General features: G+C 54.1%; 1 protein-coding gene across 1 annotated transcript in view; it reads right to left on the bottom strand.

The window, feature by feature from the left end:
• Positions 1 to 21,466, bottom strand: part of POLR1A (RNA polymerase I subunit A) — a 79,009-nt gene that overhangs the window by 8,871 nt on the left and 48,672 nt on the right. Inside the window, exons 15-27 of the mRNA XM_005662406.4 lie at positions 20,795 to 20,944; positions 19,354 to 19,537; positions 16,289 to 16,371; positions 16,009 to 16,167; positions 14,441 to 14,539; positions 12,848 to 13,000; positions 11,414 to 11,496; positions 8,816 to 8,981; positions 7,778 to 7,999; positions 6,727 to 6,941; positions 5,189 to 5,356; positions 4,200 to 4,335; positions 3,567 to 3,724 (exon numbers count right to left, since the gene is read on the bottom strand). Coding sequence (XP_005662463.3) covers positions 3,567 to 3,724; positions 4,200 to 4,335; positions 5,189 to 5,356; positions 6,727 to 6,941; positions 7,778 to 7,999; positions 8,816 to 8,981; positions 11,414 to 11,496; positions 12,848 to 13,000; positions 14,441 to 14,539; positions 16,009 to 16,167; positions 16,289 to 16,371; positions 19,354 to 19,537; positions 20,795 to 20,944 — 1,976 coding nt within the window. The remainder of the gene's footprint in view (positions 1 to 3,566; positions 3,725 to 4,199; positions 4,336 to 5,188; positions 5,357 to 6,726; positions 6,942 to 7,777; positions 8,000 to 8,815; positions 8,982 to 11,413; positions 11,497 to 12,847; positions 13,001 to 14,440; positions 14,540 to 16,008; positions 16,168 to 16,288; positions 16,372 to 19,353; positions 19,538 to 20,794; positions 20,945 to 21,466) is intronic.

Raw genomic sequence — 21,466 nt, 5'->3', positions numbered from 1 at the left:
AACCCGACGGGGTGTGTGGCTGGCCCGCTGCCACACAGAGGCTGCTCATCCCCTCCCTCTGCTGAGGGGCTGTCCCTTCTGAGGCTCTTCCCCGGTCCCACAACTGGCCTCCCCCATCACCCCTGCTCCCACCACCCTATGTGCCTCTAGGCCTTTGGCTCAGGCCTTGGACTCTGCCAAGCAGCTCCCCACAGCTTACCCTTGAGCTGCTAGAACTGCACCCACCCCCATGGTGGGGTTCAAGCACAGATGTAATAATCCCCAAGAGACTTTCTCTAATAACCCCCGTGGGAGTCCCCTCTACCCGGCCTGCTGCTTGTGGTGAACAGGAAACTTGCAGAACACAACAGGAAGCGATAAAGTACAACGAACCCTGATGGGTTAGTGGCAGGGTGGGTGTGCCGGGATTCTCCCAGGGGTGCCAAGGGTTGGCCCTTCTGTGATTCTGCCCAGGGCCAGGGAACCGGTGACTGCCTGGTGAAGGTTGTACTGTGGGTCAGAACGTGGCCAATGAGGGGGAACTGCAGTGGCAGCTGCGGCAACCTCCCTCCCACGTAAATAATTACCCATGGGGAACAGGACCTGCAGCTGTTTCAGAAAGGGCCTGCCAACAGCTCCCCCACCTGTGGTTTGCAGAGTCAGACTCACAGAAGCTCCCACTACAGACTGCCAACTTGCAATTCACAGCCAGTGCCCCAAGGCTGGAACACACACCCCAGCTCTTTCCACTTCTGCCCCAGCCAAGCTTCCATTCATCACACATCCCTGAAGGGGTGGGCGCCAGTACAGAGACTCAGGGGACCTTCAAGGCTTGTATGTCTCCATCTAGGGAAGTGCTTTTGTGTCGCTACTTTTTTTTTTCTCCGATCTATGTCAAAAGAGTCCCATGAGAAGTGCCTGTTGTGGCTCAGTGAGTGAAGAGCCTGACTAGTATCCACGAGGACACAGGTTCGAACCTGGGCCTTCCTCAGTGGGTTAAGGATTCCGCATTTGCCGTGAGCTGTGCTATAGGTCATAGACGCAGCTCGGATCCCGCATTGTTGTGGCTGTGGCGTGGGCTGGCAGCTGCAGCCCCTAGCCTGGGAACTTCCATATGCTGTGAGTGTGGCCAAAAGAGTCTCATGATCCCACAGTTCAGACAAAAGAAGAGAAGAAAGGGAGAGCAAAGGGGAAGAGAGAGAAAAAGGGGTGGCAATGACAGGGGAAGGAGGGGGAAGGGAAGAGAGAAAGAAAAAAGAAAAAGCTTCTTCTGAAGGCACACCCCTGTCACCGTGTGGTCTGTAAGGGCCTGCATGTGGCTGCTTGGCTGCCCAGACCCACCCCCTGCACCCATCACACACCAACCACCCTGGCCCAGCCCACTCCGCCCAGGTGGCAGAGCAGCTTCCCCAAGGGCCACTGCACAGGGCCTTGTTTCTCACAGCTTTTCAAGTGCATGAGCCAGATTCAAAGTGGGAGCTAACTAAGTATTTCACCACTGGGGAGAAGCCAGGGCTCTCCCTCACCAAAAAGAAAGATTTAAAAAGAGATGGCTTTTCAATTCCCCAAATTCATGTAAATAAAAGCAAGACCAAGCACAGCCTGGTGGACACCTCATGTGACCTACCTGCTTGGCAGGCCTACTTCTGAGACAACAGAAATGGGGCAGACGGTTCAGCTCTGCCTGCTCTTGGTAATTCTCAAGAGGCCATGTGATCCTAATTCCCATCTCTTAGAAAGGGCTGCCTGGCCAGGCCAAACACGAGACACACTTGGGAGCGATGCTCCTCTGATTAATTAACAAGCCGGTAGGTCGGGGCAGACACGTCTCTTGTGACACGGCCCAGAGTGCACTGGGCTCTCTGATCACACAAGGCTCCTCGGCTCAGGCAAAGGGCGACATAGGTGTTCCCCTTGGCTTGGCTAGCTCCCCATGTCCAAAGAGCTGGGTTCACCTCCAAGCTCATCTACTATAAGACCTGCCGGCCAGCAGCCAGCTCACAGTTTCAAGGTGAGAGGGAAGAAGGGGCCCCCGTGGCAGAAGAGTCACCCCTCCTGCCACGTTGCCCCAGGACTAGACTGTGAGTGGGCATTGCTCAGTAAGTATCTGTGGGCTGAGAGCAGGGGACGGTCTGCCTCTACTCTGCCACTAGTTCTCTACTTCTGAGCACCTCTGGAGGACCTACCTGATAGCTGGTCTAGATTGAGGCAGTGGCCAGTGGTCTGTGGCCAAATCCTACTGATATACAGGATCTATTTGGGCCTTACCATGCTTTTAAAAGAGAGATGAATTAGTTGCTGAACCTTAAGAAATTTTAAAGTAGAAGCAAGCAATCCAGCAACCAAAGATGGGAGGTGAGGGTGGGGGAGGAAGATGGGTTTTTTCCCCTTTTTTTCCCTGGCTTGACCAGGGCATACAAAAGTTCCTGGGCCAGGGATTGAACCTGCACCACAACAGCAACCAGAGCCACAGCAGTGACAATACTGGGTCCTTAGTCACTAGGCCACCAAGGAACTCCCTTATTATTACTATTTTGCATCAGGAGGCCCTGCCACTGAGGCAGGTGGCATGCTCTGAAGCCTGCCAGGGGCTCCTACCCTGCCTCACGGGCCTGGTTACCTGCAGGCCCTGTAGCCATTTGAGTCTGTGCTCCATGATGACTTAAGGTCCGCTGGCAAGTCAGAAGCGATGGTGCGTTGTGGCTTGCCCCAGCCCCGATGTGACCCCCCTCCTACTCCTGTGCACTCAGCTCTATGACCTGTGCTTTCCAATGTCCAACAGAGACTTGAACTTGAGAGAAAAGGGACATTCACTCTCTCTCCCAGAAGGGAACCAGGATTTCTCCAAGAAGCGGGGGGTAATGTCCGTTATGGAACTGGATTTAAGAGCAGCGTGCGGTCAGTACCCTGCTCATTCCTAACAGAATACAAATGTATCAGGAATCAGGAACGACTGCACGTGCTGGTCTGACATCACAGTGGCACAGTGGCCTCATGTGACAGGGCTCCGTTCTCTTTATGGTACATGCACTTCCACGTCTTAAAGCCTACAATCCCTGGAGACAAGAGTTATCGACGAGCGAGAAGGGGGTACAGGGAGGAGAATGTAGTTAATGAGGTCATGTCCACCAGTCAGCTTAGAGGAGAGGGCTCCAGGTTGGGCTTCAGGGCTTGCTGTTTTTCCTGAACACTTGCCTTGTAGGATTTATTTGGACAAAAGCGCCCAGGCGCTGGGAGTCCTGTGGCCAGGAGCCCTCAAAGTCAATAACAAAGTCAAACAACAGGGAGTTCCTATTGTGGTGCAGCAGAAGGGAATCTGCCTAGTGTCTGTGAGGATGAAGGTTCGATCCCTGGCCTCACTCAGTAAGTTAAGGAACTGGCGTTGCGTGAGCTGTAGTGTGGGTCGCAGATGTGGCTCGGATCTGGCGTTGATGTGGCTGTGGTGTGGGCTGTTAGCTGTAGCTCCACTCTGACCCCTAGCCTGGGAACTTCCATGTGCCGCCAGTGTGGCCTTAAAAAAAAAAAAAAAAAAAAAAAAAAAAAAAAAACCAACAAAGTCAAACAACAAATATGGCCCCAGTCCTGACCTTGTTTCCATGAAGTGCAGGATATCCTCGGGTCTCAGGCACTTCTCCTGCTGGTAGCAGGCGTATGGCAGGAACTGAAACCGCAGCTGATACACCCGGAACTTGGCCTGTTTCTCTCCCATAGAGAAGGACTCCTGGACGTCAATTTTCTCCAACACCTAGAACCGAGAAACAAAGAGAACCCAACTTGCCCAATGCCTGGGGCTGAGCATTACAAGCAGGTTATGGGAAACCTGAGTTGGGGGGGGACAAGGGCTGGGACCACAAGCCAAAACCTGGACGACACTCCAATGAGTTCTGCTGGTGTAGACAGATCCCAGGGGGGATGGGATGGGACCCTCAGCCTGTAGGTCTCACTTCCAGAGAATGGCCTGAGGCAGTGGGGGTGGGCTTCAGTAGGGCTGGTAAGCTAACCCAGGAAGTGTCTTTAATTTTAAGGCACAGAAGAATGCTGCAGAACCAAAGAAGACTTTGAAAGCTTCCCTATCCATCCCCAGCCAGCACCTGGCAGAGAGAGCCTCCCTCTCATTGGTGGAGTCTGAGACCAGGGTCTGAGCAGGTAGCAAAGGCTGTTCTCCCCGGAGCAGGGGACGTAGGGGAAAGTGCCTTCAGCTGTCCCAGGGAGACAGTTACCTCCCCGAGGCACACCCTGGTGAGTTGCTTCTTCAGGCTTTTCACTTTCTTCAGCGCTCTCCTGGTGTTGAACACAGGCACACTCATCATGGGCGTCTTGATGTTGGCGCTGGCCACCATGAGGATCTCCCTCAACCTGTCAGGGAACCGGGCAGGCTCGATCCTGAGGGCACTCGGATTCTCTATCTCTGTGAGGTCTTTCTCCCAAACACCTCAAGAGGTCTTTGGGGATCTGAGAGAGACCCTGGGATCTCAAGAGGCAACAGACTGATCAGAGAGTCCCAGCTCTGGCCCTGTGTGTGACAGCAAGTGACTCTCCCGTCAGCTTCCTCCACTGGAGCGAGGGCTCCTCGAGGATGGGGCTGCGTCTCCTTGTTCCCTGTCACGTGTGCCTCGCGTGGGCTTATCAGACGAATGAGAGCGGCAGGGAAGGGAACCAGCATCCGCAGCGCTCCCATTGGGTGCAGGGACCGTGCACTGCCCAACCACACAGCCCGAGTGCATGGTGGGCCCTGCCCTCCTTCCCACAGAGCCCGAGGTTGAAGAAGCTGGGGAGCCTGGGTCACTCAGCGAGAAAGCAGCCGGGCAGGCATGTGAGTGTGACTCCCATTCTCTCGCCCATGAACCATTATCCAGCCGGGTGCGCCCTTCTGCATGAAGGGCCAGGGCCACTTCGGGTCTCGCTCAAGGTGAGTGGTGCCCCTGGAAGTTGGGCAACCATGTGGGCCGATCCAGGAGCATGGGGTTTCACAAGCATCCCAGGTAACTTACACAGAGGAGTTGGCAGACAGAGAAATGGAGATTCTAAGAGGCTTGGGCATGGATCTAACCAGAGGCAAAGTTGGGCTCTAGAAATTCCAACCCTGACCCCCTCTTTGATGAGACCCTGTCTCACTGGCATGCATGCACACGCTCACACACGCTCTGATGAAGTGATTTCTTTCCCCAGGGGTGGGCTAGGACAGACCCCAGCCCGTGCAGCCCCACACCTTGGGATGCCCAGGGTGACGTTCATCTCGCCTCTGCCGGCAAAGTGGAAGGTGTTCAGGGTCATCTGTGTGGAGGGCTCCCCGATGCTCTGGGCGGCCAGCAGGCCCACGGCCTCACCTGGGTCGCACAGCGAGCGCTGCCACTTCAGCTGCAGCAGAGTCCTCAACCTGGAGATGGGGCGGGGACAGCGGGGAGTAGGAGAACAGTCATCACCCACTTCTCGGGAGCCAGTGGCACCACCATGAAAGCGGGGCGCGTGGACCCATTACCTCTCCCTCTTCCTTGTTTTCCCTAAGCAATTGGTCCTTCTGAGCTTCAAGTCCTGCCCATGACCCTGAAATGCCCTAAATGACACAGCACCCAGCTGGGTGGCTGAAGCTCTAGATGTCTAGGCTCTAACCGTTCACATTTGCCTGGAGAATGTCACGGAGCTTGTGCACTCACCGGTCACATTTTCCTTTGTTGATTCTTTTTCCCCCCACTAGCTGTGACAGCCTGGATAGGGCTTAACCTCCCCCTGTACAAACTAGGAAAAGGTTCGCTAAGCAAATATGGGGCGCTGTGGGGCAGGTGGGAACAGAGCAGCCAGGCTACAGCAGATGACCTGGGGCTTCCAGCTCTGCAGCCCAGGCTTAGAGAGCAGAGCAGGAGGGACCCCCTGAATGATCCAACCCAGCCACTCAGAGCCCAATGCCCCGCCACCAAGAATGCACCCTGGGCATCTGTGATTTTTTTTTTTTCGGTTTTTTGCTTTTTTAGGACTGCAACCGTGGCATATGGAAGTCCCAGGCTAGAGGCTGAATCGGAGCTACTGCTGTCGGCCTACGCCACCGCCAAGGCAACTTGCGATCCATGCGGCGTCTGTGACCTACACTGCAGCTCACAGCAATGTTGGATCCTTAACCCACTGAGAGGCCAGGGATCAAACCCACATCCTCATGGATCCTAGTCGGATTTGTTTCTGCTGCACCACAACGGGAAGTTCTCATTTGTGATGTTTTAATCCACTGCTGCTCAGTGCCCATCCACGCCTGGCTTCCCACTTGCCTAGACCGAGATGTTTTTTTCCCGTTTTATGTTTTTGTGAACAAGTCTAAGCTGTGGACTCCATGTGGTCCTTTTTCGATGGAGCTTTGAAACCCGCTCAAAGGGTGACTGGAATAACCAGACCCAACCCCTAATGAAAGGCTGGGACATGGCGTCATGGGGCAGAGGATGGTGTGTCCCAGGTCACAGGGCTGGCCAATGCCCTCTCACTTAGCCATGCCCACCACACCAAACTCCAGAGCAAGGTCCCCTGTGCAAGTCTGTGTCCCCAAGGTGCACTCTCCTCCATCTTGGCCCAGGTCAGGGCTGCACTCCTGCCTACCTGCTCCCCTCCATCCGGAAGCCCTCTGGGCTTGCAAGGTGCCCTCTGCTTCACTCCCCTCCCTCCTGCTGGACTCTCGAACCCAGGAGGCTGCCAGCTGGGCTGGGGAAGGGCCTGAGAAGCAGACTCTCCCTCTGTCCATGCTGTGCGGTGAGTCAACGTCATTACCTTTCGAGAGAGAGCTCCGACTTCTCGTGACTCTTCTCTGCCTGGGCTGCCCACTCAAGGCTGTAGTCATCCATCTTCTTCTCAAATGTTTCTGACACTGATGCGAAGTAGATGTCCGGGCGCCACACAGACAGACTGGGGTCGGGACAAGGAGCCGCCTTCTTCTGGTATTTCCTTCGGCTTTGCTCATCCAACTCACTCCACATCCTCAACACCTGAAAGGAAGGATGGGCCTCAGCCAGGTTGGAGGACACCAGGACGGGGCTTCTCCTGCTGGGACACCCAGCAGGAGAAGGAAGCTCAAAGGCTTCAAAGGAGAGCGGGGGAAAGAGACTGAAGCCTGACTGCGATGAGAAAAGCATCTCGACATTTAAAATGAGGAGAAACTGAACCACCCCAGGGGGCACTGCATGACCATGACTTTGAGCAACTGGTTCCAGCCTGTTTAAGCACAGGCACGGTGATTGCAGGAGTTCCTGTCCAAGCAGGTTCTTGTCGAGTAACGTGGGGCGCTACTACTAATGATACCGGCATGAGAGGCAAAGCCCGGGCTGTCCCAGGGCAACCAGGCCACAGTCACAAGCCAGGTGACTGTGCTGGAGCCCTGCTTGTCCCCCATCCAGGTTTTCACACGCTCCATGCCCCAAAGCTGTTCCATAGCACCCAGTTGCATTTGGCTGATGGAGGTTCCAGGAGCAAAGGGGCGGGTGGGAGGAGAGGGAGGCTGGGCATCTTTCCTCAGCTCCTCTTAGGGGGTCTCTGAGGAGCCTGGGCCTCTGCTGAGGGCCTCTGCCCACTACCACCCTCCCCACTCCTGGTGGCTGTTCCTGCCTTCGGCAGGTGGGGAACCCCCCCTTTCCAGCCCCGGTTAGCGTCCTGAAACCCTGCTCACACCTTTGTAAAGATTTCCCTCTATTAATTCTTATTTGAGTGCCATTTGTTCCCTGACTGACAGCGAAGGACACCACACTTCGTTACTGGTACCTTCCACGGAGGAAAAAACCCTCATCCCTGAAGCCCTGCGGCCCCCAGTATCGCCCGCAGTAATCACCTGGTGAGTCTCAGGGCTGCGGCCGTTCTGGTTTGCGCCCTCGAGGTTCAAAGCTTTCACAGCTGCCTGAATCTTCTGGGAATAGTTCAAGAAGGCGCCCTCCCTCAGCAGGGAGTTAGAATGTCTGCTTTGCCATTTCTTGATGGCTCTGAAGTGGCGGAGAGCTTTTTTGGGCTCTGCTTTGGATAAAACCTCACGGAGATGCTTCGATTTCATTATCACCTAAACGAACCACACACACAAGAACAAAAAGGGATGAGGGTGGGCGTGACACATGGGCCACCTCACGCAACTTCGGCGGTGGCCTGTATGGAGCCTGCACAATGCCTCTCGGCGGGGCCTAACTCTGCGCCAAGCAGACTTGGGAGCTGAGCTCACGGGGAGAGACCAGCACACTCAGAGTCCTTCCAGAACATGGAATTTCTGGGAAGAAAGGGAAGAAAGGAGGAGGAGACAAGAGCCAAGGTGGAGAGGAGCCAGCCTCGGGGCATAACTTTCTATTTGACCATCTGTTGTACGACCCTGGAGAGGTCATGGCAGCTTCAACCACCCAATCTGCCAAACGGAGTGACTAAGGCAGCCAACCCCTCAGGCTGTTAGTGACTGCTCACTAACAGTCACTCTTGGGGCAGCGAGGTGAGGTATGAAAACCATGAGCCTGTGTGTCAGAGAGCCCAGGTGCAGACACAAGCCCTGGCACCCCCCCGCCCCAGCCAGTGACTTAAGCTCTTCCTCAGTCGCCTCAGCTATAAAATGGGGAAAGAAGCACCTGAGACCCAGGCTGCAGGGAGGGGGAAGCAGGCAGCCGCAACAACCACTTGGGGCTGTTGCTCTTGAAGAGTGAGAGCCTCTCTGCCACCTCACAGAGAACAGAGGGGCTCTGAAGATGTCAGATGTTAAGGCATCGCCTGGTGCTTGTAAGCTCTTCGCACTCTAGACTTTAGCTGCCACTCTGAGTGGGTGGCAAAGCTCAGGGTGGGAGGCCCACCGCACGGCCCCGGGCCACCACCCGCTGGCGCGGGGGGTTGGCAGTCCTACCTCGTAGTTGCTGGCAAGGAAGGGGAACTGCTTGGGCTGCAGGAACTGTGTCTTGGGGATGTCCAGGCCGTCCTCCCCGTACAGGAACTGCACCACGCTGCCGTCGCTGTCCCGTACCGTCAGGTCATACTGGACGACCAGCCCCTCCAGGTGCTTGATGATGCACCTGTACAGACACCAGCGGCTCAGTGCCCACTGGGCTCGTCCCCTCACAGGGCGGCCTCTGGCGGGGCGGTGGAAGGCAGAAAGGGGACTGTACTACAGCTGAGGAAGCCTCTGGGGCAGGATGGCCCCCGTGCCCCTGGCTCTGACCTATGGCATTGCTCCCGCCAGAGGCCACAGCCTGAGGGGTTGGCTGCCTCTGCTCTGCCTTGGCTCCTATCTCCGGCCCCTGCTGCGGGGCAACTGCTGGCCCTTTTCCTCTCTGGGATGGCAGAGCTCCCCGGGGACCCGTGTCCTTAGGTCCACAAAGCAGGCAAAGCAGCGGGGTAGCCTCCCCATCCAATGCCATCAACCCAGAGCTTGTCAGGACAAAGGGGACACTAGGAACTAAATGCTGACGTGATACCCCTGCCGGAGCCTTTCCTCCTCGGCGCTCCCAGCGGTCAGCTGCCTCCCTTGGCCTCTCTCTCTGTGGCCCCAGGGCTGGCCTCAGCCTACTTCTCTGGCACCTTGCCTTGGCTTCTCCTCCTACCACCTTAAGAGGAAGGTTCCTGGGAGCTACTGTTCCCCTGAGCTCCAAGGACAGAGCTCAGCGTTAATCACACTGTCTTGCTGGTACACAGCCTGGGTCAGGCAAGGCTGGTATTGGGCACTCAGGTCCCCTTTGCTAAAGATGCTGAAGCACTGGTCACCCCTGGGGCTGCAGCTCTCAGCATCAGCACCAGCCCCATAGGCTGCATCTCCAGGCCTCTCCCTAGCCTCAGGCCCCCCACTCTGGAACGTATCCACCTGCATATCCTGCCACTGTCCCCTCACGCCAGCCATGCCTCCCCTCCTCTCCCCCCATGCAGCACCTGGTTTTCTGGACCCCGTGCCACTGCAGTGCCACGGGGCCTAAAAAGCCAGCTGGGTCTGACATGTCCTGCCCTGGGTGCTTGCCATGTCAGCTTCTTTCCTTCCATCGCCACCCTCAGGAGGTGGCATGGGTGATTGCGCTGGCCTCCTCCAGCCCCTCTAGTCTCAACTGTACTCACCCTCTCCCCCATGAACCTCCATCTGCAGTCGGAGCCTGCAGAAATCTGTGCCCTTTGCCCGAAATGGCCACTGCTCTTCCATTCCAGCCAGCATCCCTGGTACCCGCCTCCCTCCTGCTCTGCCTTCAAATGAATGGCCTTTGAGGACTCCCACCCCACATGGACTCCCGCCACACCCACGCTTATTTGATCATTTGTTTCCTAGCTTTTTCTAAACTCCACAGGTATTTGTAAATGAATTAAGAGTTTAGAGGAGTGGAGTTCCTGTCCTGGCTCAGTGGTTAACGAATCTGATTAGGAACCATTAGGTTGCGGGTTCGATCCCTGGACTCGCTCAGTGGGTTAAGTATCCGGCGTTGCTGTGAGCTGTGGTGTAGGTCCCAGACGTGACTCGGATCTCACATTGTTGTGGCTGTGGCTGTGCCGTAGGCCGGCGGCTACAGCTCTGATTAGACCCCTAGCCTGGGAACCATATGCCGCAGGAGCAGCCCTAGAAAAGGCAACAAGACCAAAAAAAAAAAAAAAAGAAAAGAAAAGAAAAGAAAAAGAAAAAAAAAAAGAGTTTAGAGGCGTGATGTCACCTCTGCCCTTGGGAGGATCTGGCCCTAGAATCCAGGCCCCTCAGAAAGGGAGCTCGTCCAGTGCATGGAGTACCCCCGCCACCAGCTGTGCTGCTGAACTTTCCTAGGGCAGAGTGCCAGCTCAGGATCTTTCCCCCAGGGGATGGCACATCTGCAGTTGCAGAGGCCCTGAGTATGAACTTCTGAGCTCACACGCTACCAAGCCTTAATTTTTTGCTTTTTAGGGCTGCATCCACAGCATATGGAGGTTCCCAGGCTAGGGATTGAAGTGGAGTTGCAGCTGCCGGCCTACACCACAGCCCCAGCAAGGCCAGATCCGAGCCGCATCTGCTACCTATACCACAGCTCGCCGCAACGCCGGATCCTTAGCCCCTAAGCAAGGTCAGGGATTGAACCCACATCCTCATGGTACCAGTTGGGTTCATTTCCACTGTGCCACAGCAGGAACTCTACTACCAGCCCTTTAGAAGGGGAAGAATACTTGCTATTTTCTGTCTCGGGCCACCCATGGACATTCTTTTAGGTTTTTTGTTTTTTTTTTCTGTACCCATGGCATGTGTACCCAGCCCAGGGATCAAATCCAAACCACAGCTTTAGAAACACTGGATCCTTAACCCACTGTGCTGGGCCAGGGATCGAACCCATTGCCTCCACAGTAACCCAAATAGCTGCAGTTGGATTCTTAACCCACTGCATCACAGAGGGAATTCCTTAAAAGTTTTTTTCATCCAAAAGGCTCTTAAGTGAATTGTCAGTGAAAACGTGAAAGATGACAGAGGTGAATGGATGGACCCTAAGGCGGTGGAGCAGGTGCCCTTTACCTTTGGAGATAGCCCGAGCGGCTGGTCTTCACCGCAGTGTCCACCAGCCCCTCTCGCCCGGCCATGCAGTGGAAGAAGAACTCCTGTGGGAGAAGTGGGACCAGGTCCCAGGGGTGGCAGTGAGGACAGCATGCTTCCTGAAGGGCGGCTCGGGCCGACGCCCCCAGCAGCCTGGCCTGATCTCCTAGGGCCCTTGGCTTTGCCGGTTCCCATGGCCCCCAGGACTTCCGGCCTCCCCTGGAGTGACCTGTCTCATCCTGCCCGAAAGCAAAGGGACAAGCGTAGGAGCAGTGCCAGCTCCCACCCCAGGAGCTGGGGGCTCTGCCCACACACGTGCAGTCTGTTCTCCATGCCACACCCCACTCTGTAGACAGAAATGGCATGGGCACCCTGTCACTGCTCAGTCCAGGCTACATGACTGAATTCTGCTCCCAACAGTGTTAACAGAGGAATGGAGTATCTTCCAAACTCTTCTACAATGTGAAATACACTCGTGTGTACACACGCACACACATGCAAAGACAAAGACCTCAATGAAAACTTTATGAAAGGACCCCATCCCTCACTCTGCTGCTTTACCACCCTATTCTCCTTCATTACATAAAGGCCCATCGCTATTTATTATGATGACTTCAGGATTCACTAAGGGGTCATAACCACAGTTTACAAACCTCCGGTCTACGTCAGTTCTCCACCATCCTCTGCCAGAGGCCACAGACGACTCCTGCGGAGTCTCTGTGGGTTGAGGGGGGAGCCCTGGGTGCAGCCAGGGCCTTGACACAAAGAGTCGGTCCCATTCACAACCCGGACTTAGTTATCTGATCACGACAGGTGTCCTTGCAGAGACGCACTAGACCAGGCAACAGAAGGTACTGACACTCAAAAAGCCATTTCCGACATGGGTGAGGAGAAAACCTTTCTCTAGGGGAGAGTTCTGTTGCTGATGAGGAAGAACCAGGCATTTGCTACAGCTGCAGCCGGTTACTCTTCCCAGTGTCAAGGAGGAGCCATGGGCGGTCCTCCTAGGAGGGCCCTGTGAAATAAATCTCTGCGGAGCTCCTCTGGCAACGGAGAGCACCTGGTGAGGGGCCTCCCCTCCCGCAGCTGCCTTCAGATGCAGGTAAGCACCGGCTGAGAGAGGACACCCCGCGGGAAGGGGGAGCTGGGATGGAGCTCATTCATCTTTCCATTAACCAGCATCGCTTCCTCAGCCCGCGACATGCCAGGTACCATGCAGGGCTCAGCATTATAAGGGAACAGGACATGGTCATGTCTTTAGGGTTCTCACGGGCCCTGGGGTCTGGTGGGTAATAAGCAGGGATGGCCTGGCACTTACTCCCTCACTGTCCTTGCTTATAGGTGTTGGTGAAGGTCATAGGCCCCCTACTATCGAGGCTGGAAACGAGAAAAGCCAGAACAAACCAGAATACATACAGGAGGCCTGATGCCTGTAAGGAATCTGCCAGTGACGAAGCCGCCAGCCCTGGGGGTGAACTCATAAGGCTCGAAGCAGGGCAGAGACTTGCCGGATGCCATCAGTGGGGGTCTCCGGCCTTCCAGTTCGATCTGACCCAGCAGGCACGAGATCTGCGAGACAAGAAGCCCACAGGGAACTGAGGATCCACACGGGCATTAAACAGCAGGCTGTCCCCTGGGGTACAGGGGCCTGCTCTTCCAGAGAAAAAGCACAGATGCTGAGTTCCTGAAGGCCATCCTCGATTTCTAAAGGAATCAGGAGAGCTTAGGCTTCCAGAAAATAACTGTCTTCCACTAGTTGACTGATTGGATCTTTCACATTTGGGGTCAGTTGAAGATGAGTGGTTTTTGTAAAAAACATTTCAGAAGCATTATGTGTCACACCCAGAAGGGATCACCTAGTCCCAGTGGGGACACTGAGACTAACAGGAAATATAGTTGATTGTGATCCTCAACATTCCAAGGCCAGGAGTTCCCTGGTGGCTCAGTGGGTTAAGGATCCAGCATTGTCACTGCTGTGGCTCTGGTTACTGCTGTGGCAAGGGTTCAATCCCTGGCCTGGGAACTCTGACAGAGGGGCAGCCAAAAAAAACCCGAAACAAAAAATAACATTCTAAGGCCAGAAGAGAATATAACTGCCGACTAATACCCTGGGGTGTCGGGTGGGGAGAGCTGCATGTCTGGATTTTACTTAATCAAAAGGGCTTCCTGATGGCCTCCAGCATTTTTTTTTAATTTCTTCTTTTTAGGGCCTCACCCCAGTATATGGAAGTTCCCAGGCTAGGGGTCAACTCGGAGCTACAGCTGCCGGCCTACGCCACAGCCACAGCAATGCCAGATCCAAGCCTACATCACAGCTCACAGCAACACCGGGTCCTTAACCCACTGAGTGGGGCCCGGGATCGAACCCACGTCCTCAACGGTACTAGCTGCATTCATAACCCACTGAACCACAACAGGAACTCCTCTCCAGTCCTTTTAAGCCCACTGCTATTGCTCCTCTCTATTCAGTAAACAATGAAATGGTGCTTAAGACCTTTTCAAGGTCAAGATTAAAAAAAAGTTGTTAAAATTTGTGACCTGCTTCGACAGCACTGCACTAATCTGAGGAGATAATGAGCCAAAAATTAAAGGTTAAGAAATCTCTAGGACAATGCCTATAATGTTAGACTAAATGGAAAAAGCACATCATGCAAAATTTTAGGATCTCAGCTAAGACTATATATATATATATATAGTATACATATATATACACACATGCAATGTCTATATAGAATATGAATACGTATGATAATACAGTATGTAAAGTTACAATATATATCTGTGTGACAAATATTAATAGCTGGATGTTTACATCCACACTGTCTGTAACACTGGCACGTTAACCGTGGTTAAGCTCCTGTACTGATTTCTATATACCGTTGTGTTTTTCAGGACTTGCCCCACTTTGTATGGAATGTGGTTCCTTTTAAAAACAGAAACAAATCTGAAGAGGGCCTCCTGCAGAGCCCGCCCACCCTTCTGCAGACCAGCCAGCCCGCCTGGGCGCACCTGCATGGTGTTCACAGTTGAACCCTTGGCTCCCGACTGGACCATCATCTGCAAGTTGTTCTCTGGGAACTGTCTGTGCAGGCCCAAAGGCATGCACGCCTGTGGATTGAACATACATGTCGGTCAGTGACTCACTCCCTCGGGAATCCCAGGTTGAGAGGCTAAGTCCAGGCGGCACAAGCCGACTCAGACTCTTTATCTGGAGAGGAGTGCCAGCCGGATCCCATTCCGGGTAAGAAGAAGTCTCATCCGGAATCAACCCTTTTGCGAGAAGCCCTAGAGTGATGTCTAACAGATGGTCCTGGGCACCGCGCTCTCTTGGCGCCTCTGCTAGGGAGCCGGGAACGAGTTGGAGAGGGGCCAGTACATCCAGTTTGTGATTCTGAAAAGCAGCCGGTTAGAAATAAAACCTAAGGCAATGCCATTGGGAACTGGCCTAGCAGAGCCTGGCCTGGGCCTGTGATGATGAGTCTGTGCCACACTCACGATTCCCAACACGCTGCCCAAGCACCAAGCTGGAGCCTTGCTTCTGGCTCCAGGGCCAGTGGAAGTGGGCAAAGCCCCAGGTGGATGGAGGAGATGGTGGTGGGGTAGCTCTGAGGCTGTCCGAGCCTCTGCCTAGGCTTGCGGAGACCCAGCCCCATGCAGGAGAGGCCGACGGGTGGGAAGAGATGGAGGAAGAAGCAATCCTGAAATGCTTCTGAGACAACGCCCCACCTGCAGCACCCCCAGCAGTCCTGGAACTGAGCCTCCTGGTTCATGGGGTGCTGGGAATGCTCCTCTGACCACACCTCTAAGCATGGAACTCTACCAATGGGGTCTGTATTCTTAGCAGCCGAAGGGACACTGACAGCCAGCCAGGGAGCTGCACAAGCAAACACTGATTCTGCTGCGTGCCGACCTCACTTCCTCTCCTCCTCCTCAGGGGGGCCTCAAGGCCCAGAAAGCAGGGTGCAGGCCAGGTGCGCTGCCCTGTGCGGAGACTTCCCCCTCCTTTCTCGGCTGCAGGAAGGGGCTTTGGAGGCCTTGCAGAGTGCTCACCCCTCGCCCAGAGTACTGTGCATTTGAGCTCCTGAATCCCCTCAGCGCCACCCTCAGGAGGCAGGTGCTCTTCCCAACCCCACCTCAGGAGGCCTGTTCACTTCACAAAAGGCCTGAAATTACACAGCAAGTGTGTGGCAGGGGCAGGATCCCAACCTGGGCCTTCACCCTACCTCCCTACACAAGCAGCGCTGGTGTTTCTGATCCTTCATGCTGCCGCTGCCACTGTCCCCCACAGTCCCCTGTGATGCAGTCACCCCAAAATACAAGCATTTAAAGTGAAAAACAATGCAACACCATCTCTCTTAGCATTCATCAAAGGCCTTTCCAGACCATAACTGGGTGAGGGAACAAAGCCCTGGGCTTTTCAAAACAAGCAATTCCACCCACCCCACCTCTAATCTCATCTAGTCAGCTATTAAACGGCCACACTGCTCCAAAGGGCCCAGGGTGAGAATCAAAATGTAATTTTTGTAAAAACCAGCATCCAAAGTGGTGGTGGTAAGTGCACATGCTGCTGGGCTAACCTTGTTAATTTCATTGCTGTGATGGTTCACTTCCTCCTTGAACTTCAGATCAATCATGTTAAAATCCCTCTGGTCTTTGCTCAGATGGGCATCCTGCCATTTCCCTCGGACTTCATCACACGATGCCGCTTCTGGCAAGTTTAATGCGGCCCTGACAGCCTAAAATGAGAAAAGGAACACGTTGGGGGGCTGGCTACAGCCAAGGGAGGGGGGCAGGGGCTCCCCCCGTGGGAACCCTCCCTCCCCCCACGCAGGTGGCAGACTCCCAGGCCCTCCTCACCCGGGGCCCACAGCGGGTGGACTCTTCAATGATCCTGTGTCTCCGGACATCAGCCCTCGGCTTGACCAAAATGTCCTCCACGCCTGTAAAGTGAAACAGACAAGCCTGGATGGGACCGGGCCTGACTCCTCACCAGGCTGTAAACGTGGTGAGGTCAGGACATGGAGCATGGAGCCACACATGCAGGAAGCCCCTGAATAATGACAGTGACGGTCACACCATCATTAAGAGACTGCCACCACCTCTTACATGCTTATTACCTTTTTGGGGCAGGGGGCAGGCCCACAGCATACAAAAGTTCCCTGGCCAGGGGTCGAACCTGTGCCACTACAGTGGCAATGCCAGATTCTTCATCCACTGTGCCACAAGAGAACTCCCAACTGTTTAGTGCTTTACGAAGGACAAAACTAAGGCTTAAACTTGAGGCTAAGCTTACAGAGATAGACAGTAAACCCAGGCTCAAGACCCCAGCTGTGCTCTTAGCTACCAGCTCCACTCCCGCCACTGAATCAATACATGCTAGATGAGGAGGCCAGAGATGAAGAGGTTTAAGTTTGAGAAAGAAGAGAGGGCGGGAGAGGACACCTTGGTTTTGACACCTTGGTTTTGACCCCTAGAGGTCACACGTGGCAGTGACCACCCTCTAGAGCTGATGGAACGCATGTGCAGATACACAGATATACTCAAGCCTGGGGGACAGAGATCACCACCGCAGAGTCCCCCTCAAGCCTGGGGGACAGAGACCACCACCGCAGAGTCCCCCTCAAGCCTGGGGGACAGAGACCACCACCGCAGAGTCCCCCTCAAGCCTGGGGGCCAGAGACCACCACCGCAGAGTCCCCCTCAGGCCTGGGGGACAGAGACCACCACCACAGAGCCCCCTCCAGTGCTCCGGGAGGAGGAAAGCCTGGGTCACTTCAGCTAAGCCTGTCCTCCTGGCTTCAAAGGGGTCGCTTCCAGCCAAGCCTGTCCTTCCAGCTTCAAAGGACTGAGGAATGCTTCACTTGGGGTAGGACATCTTTCATTAACTATTTTCTGTTTATATCTGAGAGCTACTGGACTCCAAGGTCCCTCAGCCAAAACCTGAGCAGGAAAGGCCACAAAGGCTGCACTGCTCTCAAGAGCAGGGAGAAGATGCTGGGACCTCTGGACGCAGGGCTCCGAAGCTGGAGGGCCACTGAAGAACCCATGTGAGTGGCAAGGGGAAGAAACCTTCCCTCTGCGGGGAAGCCACAACCATGAGAGTGGGTCCTTCCAGTCCAGGTCGCCCTACCGCCCCTTCAGCAACCTCGGCCCTGAGGGCTGGATGGCACCACCACTAGTCCTGCCTCCTCTCAGAGCTCAATGCCCAGCCTGGCCCCACTCTCTCAGTCTCATGGCACCAGACGGCCTCTGTACCCAGGGGACCAATTTCTCCTCGTACCATCTGCTAAGCTGAGCTGTGAGTCTGGCTGGTTAGGCCTGGTCCTCGCCATGGTCTGGGTGTGGGATCTTTCTCTACTTTAAAAAAAAATTTTATTTATTTATTTATTTATGTGCCTTTTTTTAGGGACGCACCCGTGGCATATGGAGGTTCCCAGGCTAGGGGTCGAATCAGAGCTGCAGCTGCTGGCCTACACCACAGCCACAGCAATGCCAGATCTGATCCATGTCTATGAGCTACACCACAGCTCATGGCAAGGCCGGATCCTTAATCCACTGAGCGAGGCCAGGGATCAAACATGTGTCCTCATGGATACTAGTCAGGTTTGTTACCGCTGAGTCACAACGGAACTCCATCTACCTTTGTTTTTAAAGGTATTTGTTGAAGGGTGCTCATCCCAGCAATACAGTGAAAACCAGGAGAGAGCTTAGTCTGACAGCAGGAACTGGTTACCTAAATTACAGCACACCTCCACAACGAGAACTGTAGCCAGAGACCTGAAGAGGTTGGTTTCTATCAGCTCGCCCAAAAGGACATTTATCAAATACATTTGGAAATGAGGTTGGGGAGCGGGGAGGAAAAGCAGATCCCAAAACATTACATGGCATAGGATCTTATTTCTTCTGAATGTGTTTGTACTTGGAAGGTCTAGAAAGACACACATTAAAGCAATATTGGTGGTTATCTCTGGCAATTGAATGCTGGGTGATGTTAAATTATTCTCATGTATTTGTCTGGACTTTTCCACAATTAATATATATTATATAATTACGCAGGCTCCACTGTAGGCCAACCAGCAAACTCTGGCTGTGGCAGGCCACTGGCCTGGGTCTGCTCGAGAGCCAGTCCAGGCATCGTCTCCCTCCCAACATCAGTGGTCTTGTCGGCTGGATGATTCCCACGCTCACTGCGGCACATGCTCAGTACGCACTCCGACCCTCACTCCTCTCAGGAAACTGTAGAAGGGCCTGCCTCTGCTATGTGTACCTGGAGATGCACTGCCCTGAAGGAGCTCAAGGCACAGAAAGTAACGGCACACTTCTTTTCTTTTTGCTTTTGGTTGTTTTGGCCTCCCCTGCCACATGCAAAAGTTCCCGGGCCGGATATCGAACCTGGGCCACAGTAGTGACAACCCCGGATCCTTCTCCCCTGAGCCATCAGAGAACTCCACACCTGTTTTCCTTCTCAAAGCCAAGTTCGTAAATCAGTGGGTTTCCAGGGAGGAAACCAGCGGAAGATTCCTCTTTCCATCTTAGCATCACCTGGCAGGTCTGCCCCAATGTGGTGTTTCCAACAGAGCCAATGCCCCTGCTGTTGGACCTCCATTCTCTCTGGCAAGTGCTCAGAGGGTTCTGGAGGGGCACTTGCTGGAGAGAATGGAGGTGAATGGGAAAACACCAGTCTCAAGGACTAAAACCATAAACGGTGGGGGGTGAGAAAAGACTGAATGGAAATTGGTGTGTGACAGAGAGACAGACTCTACGCTACATGAAGAAACACTGAGAAGCAGCAAGGCTAGGACACATCACTGGTGGCCAAGTGAGGATGCCCTTGTAGAAGGAACCTGGCCATCCCCAGGGAAACACGCTGGCAGGTGCACCGGCCAGTGAAGGAGCCCTAGGGCTACCTGCCCAGAACTCACCCAAGGTGAAGCCTCTATAGAGCTGCAGGTAGGCGGTGAAGAGGCGGGCCAGGCAAGTGAGAACCTTGCCGCTGGTCTCCCCGCCGTAGATCTCGTAGCAGCAGTGGACCAGGCCGTAGGCGGAGCTCCCGTAATGTGCCTTGTCCAGCACCCCGCACAGCAGCTCCCCGTCCCTGATGACCACCTGCAGAGGGACAGCCACCAAAGCTGCATGGAGATGATGCCTTCTGGGTGAGTCCCCGCCACACCCACCCCATGTCTTAACCTTATTGTAACCTGCCTCAAGGCCTTGATAACAAGAGGTGGGGTATAAATGGAATCATTTTTTTTTTTTTTTAAATAAAGGAGGTGAGCACTAAAAAAATTTTTTTTCAGGGACTACATCACATACACACACCCCTCCCTACGTTTCAGTGAATTATATCCCTCTGCTCCCTCCACCCGTCTGTACTGACCTGGGATCAAATATCCTTGAGAAACACCTTGTGAATGGAAAGGAGAACACCTAGAACCCGAACTTCCTAACCATGACCTTGGCCTAGGTACTCCCTCCCTGGTACCCCAGGAGTAAGAAAACATAACCTAATATCCTTTAGGACCTGAATGTGTACTTCCATAAAGTTGGATTCAAGGTCAGAAGCTAATTACAGGAAGGCTTTCCAGTGCATGATGCCGCACACGTTAAGAACATGATCTATGAGCGGAAAGAAAGCGGGCAGCTTCGGTCCTGAATGGAATGCATGTTAGACTCTAGCACAAAGCACTTGTGAGCTGAGGCCTGGGGGATATGCCCCCACAAGGCACACGCAGGCCTTGGCAATCTTTAGTGTGGGGGCCACAGTCCCCCTCTCTGCCTTGGGGCTGCTTCCGAGGCCTGGAGCTGGGAGGTGTCAAACCTCATGGTAGGGTATCCAGCCACTCTGGGGTCTCAGGGAAAAACACAGGGTCTGCACTGTCAAACTTGGCAGAGTCGAGGTCAGAGGCTTCTGCTAGAGAAACCTTCTCAAACTGGTTATGAGTTATTTATTTATTTTAGGGCCATGCCTGTGACATATGGAGGTTCCCAGGCTAGGGGGTCAAACCAGAGCTGCAGTTGCCAGCCAGATCCGAGCCATGTCTGTGACCTACATCATAGCTTATAGCAATGCCAGATCCTTAATCCACTGAGTGAGGCCAGGGATTGAACCCGCATCCCCATGGATACTAGTCGGGTGAGTTATCACTGAGCCACAACAGGAACTCCTGGTTATGAGTTTTCTACTGAGAGCCAAATGCTAGTGGTTGACCCAAGTCAGCACAGCTTGGGTCCGACTCCCTCCCTTGAGGCAGGACTCCCCTTCCTGCACACGTGCCTCCATATCCCTGCCATGGTTTTAAATCAATTTGCTTAAACGCAGGACTAGAAGTCTGTAGCCCATGCAGCTGGGGCAGGCAGCCACACCTGGGACTCGCACATCAAGTTGGGGTTAAAGCCGGGAACAGGCCGAGGAGCCTCCTTCACCCAAGCTTTGCCACCAATCTTTGCCTTTCCCAATAAGTTCAGTGGGATCTGGTCCTCCGGGATTATGTTGATGAGCAGCGTGGACACGACCTGGAGGAGAAAAAGAAGACAAAGCTGGTGGTCGAAAGAAAAGCTGAGATGTTTCCTTTTAGGACCGCTGGTCCCTCTTCATCCTGAAAGGGGACAACTCCACTCCGATGAGCTGCGAGTAAAGCAGAAAAAAGCAAAAAACAAAACAAAACAAAAAAGGGTGGACAGTTTCACTTCTGTGGGACAAGTTGATCTCAGTTTTTAATTCTTCTGTTTACATGACTTAGGAGGGAGCTTAGGAGTAGAAAATTAAGTTCCTGAATAGACCAAAGGAAGGAAAGGAAAAGATACTGCTGAGGGGGCACAGTGAAGAAAGATTCTAAATTGGTATGTGGTAAAAAGGTGGACAAAGACAGCAGGCTTGAGAGAGATGCTGCCCTCTGCCAGGGAAAGGCAGCTGCCACGTCAGGCCCTGACAGGATGTCAGAGGCCTCCTTCCTTTTCAGGCCACCTCAAAGCAGGCGACAATGATCACGCATAGTCAGGAACATCCTCCCACAGAACAGCTCTGACTTGCCAGGG

Source organism: Sus scrofa, chromosome 3 (assembly GCF_054392235.1).
Source record: "Sus scrofa isolate SSC_HxYL_T2T_F1_AM1 chromosome 3, Sscrofa_HxYL_maternal_Yorkshire_Landrace_v2.0, whole genome shotgun sequence".
Lineage (NCBI taxonomy): Eukaryota > Metazoa > Chordata > Mammalia > Artiodactyla > Suidae > Sus > Sus scrofa.
The sequence above is the reverse complement of the archived record's forward strand: the minus strand, read 5'-3'. Positions and strand labels throughout refer to the sequence as shown.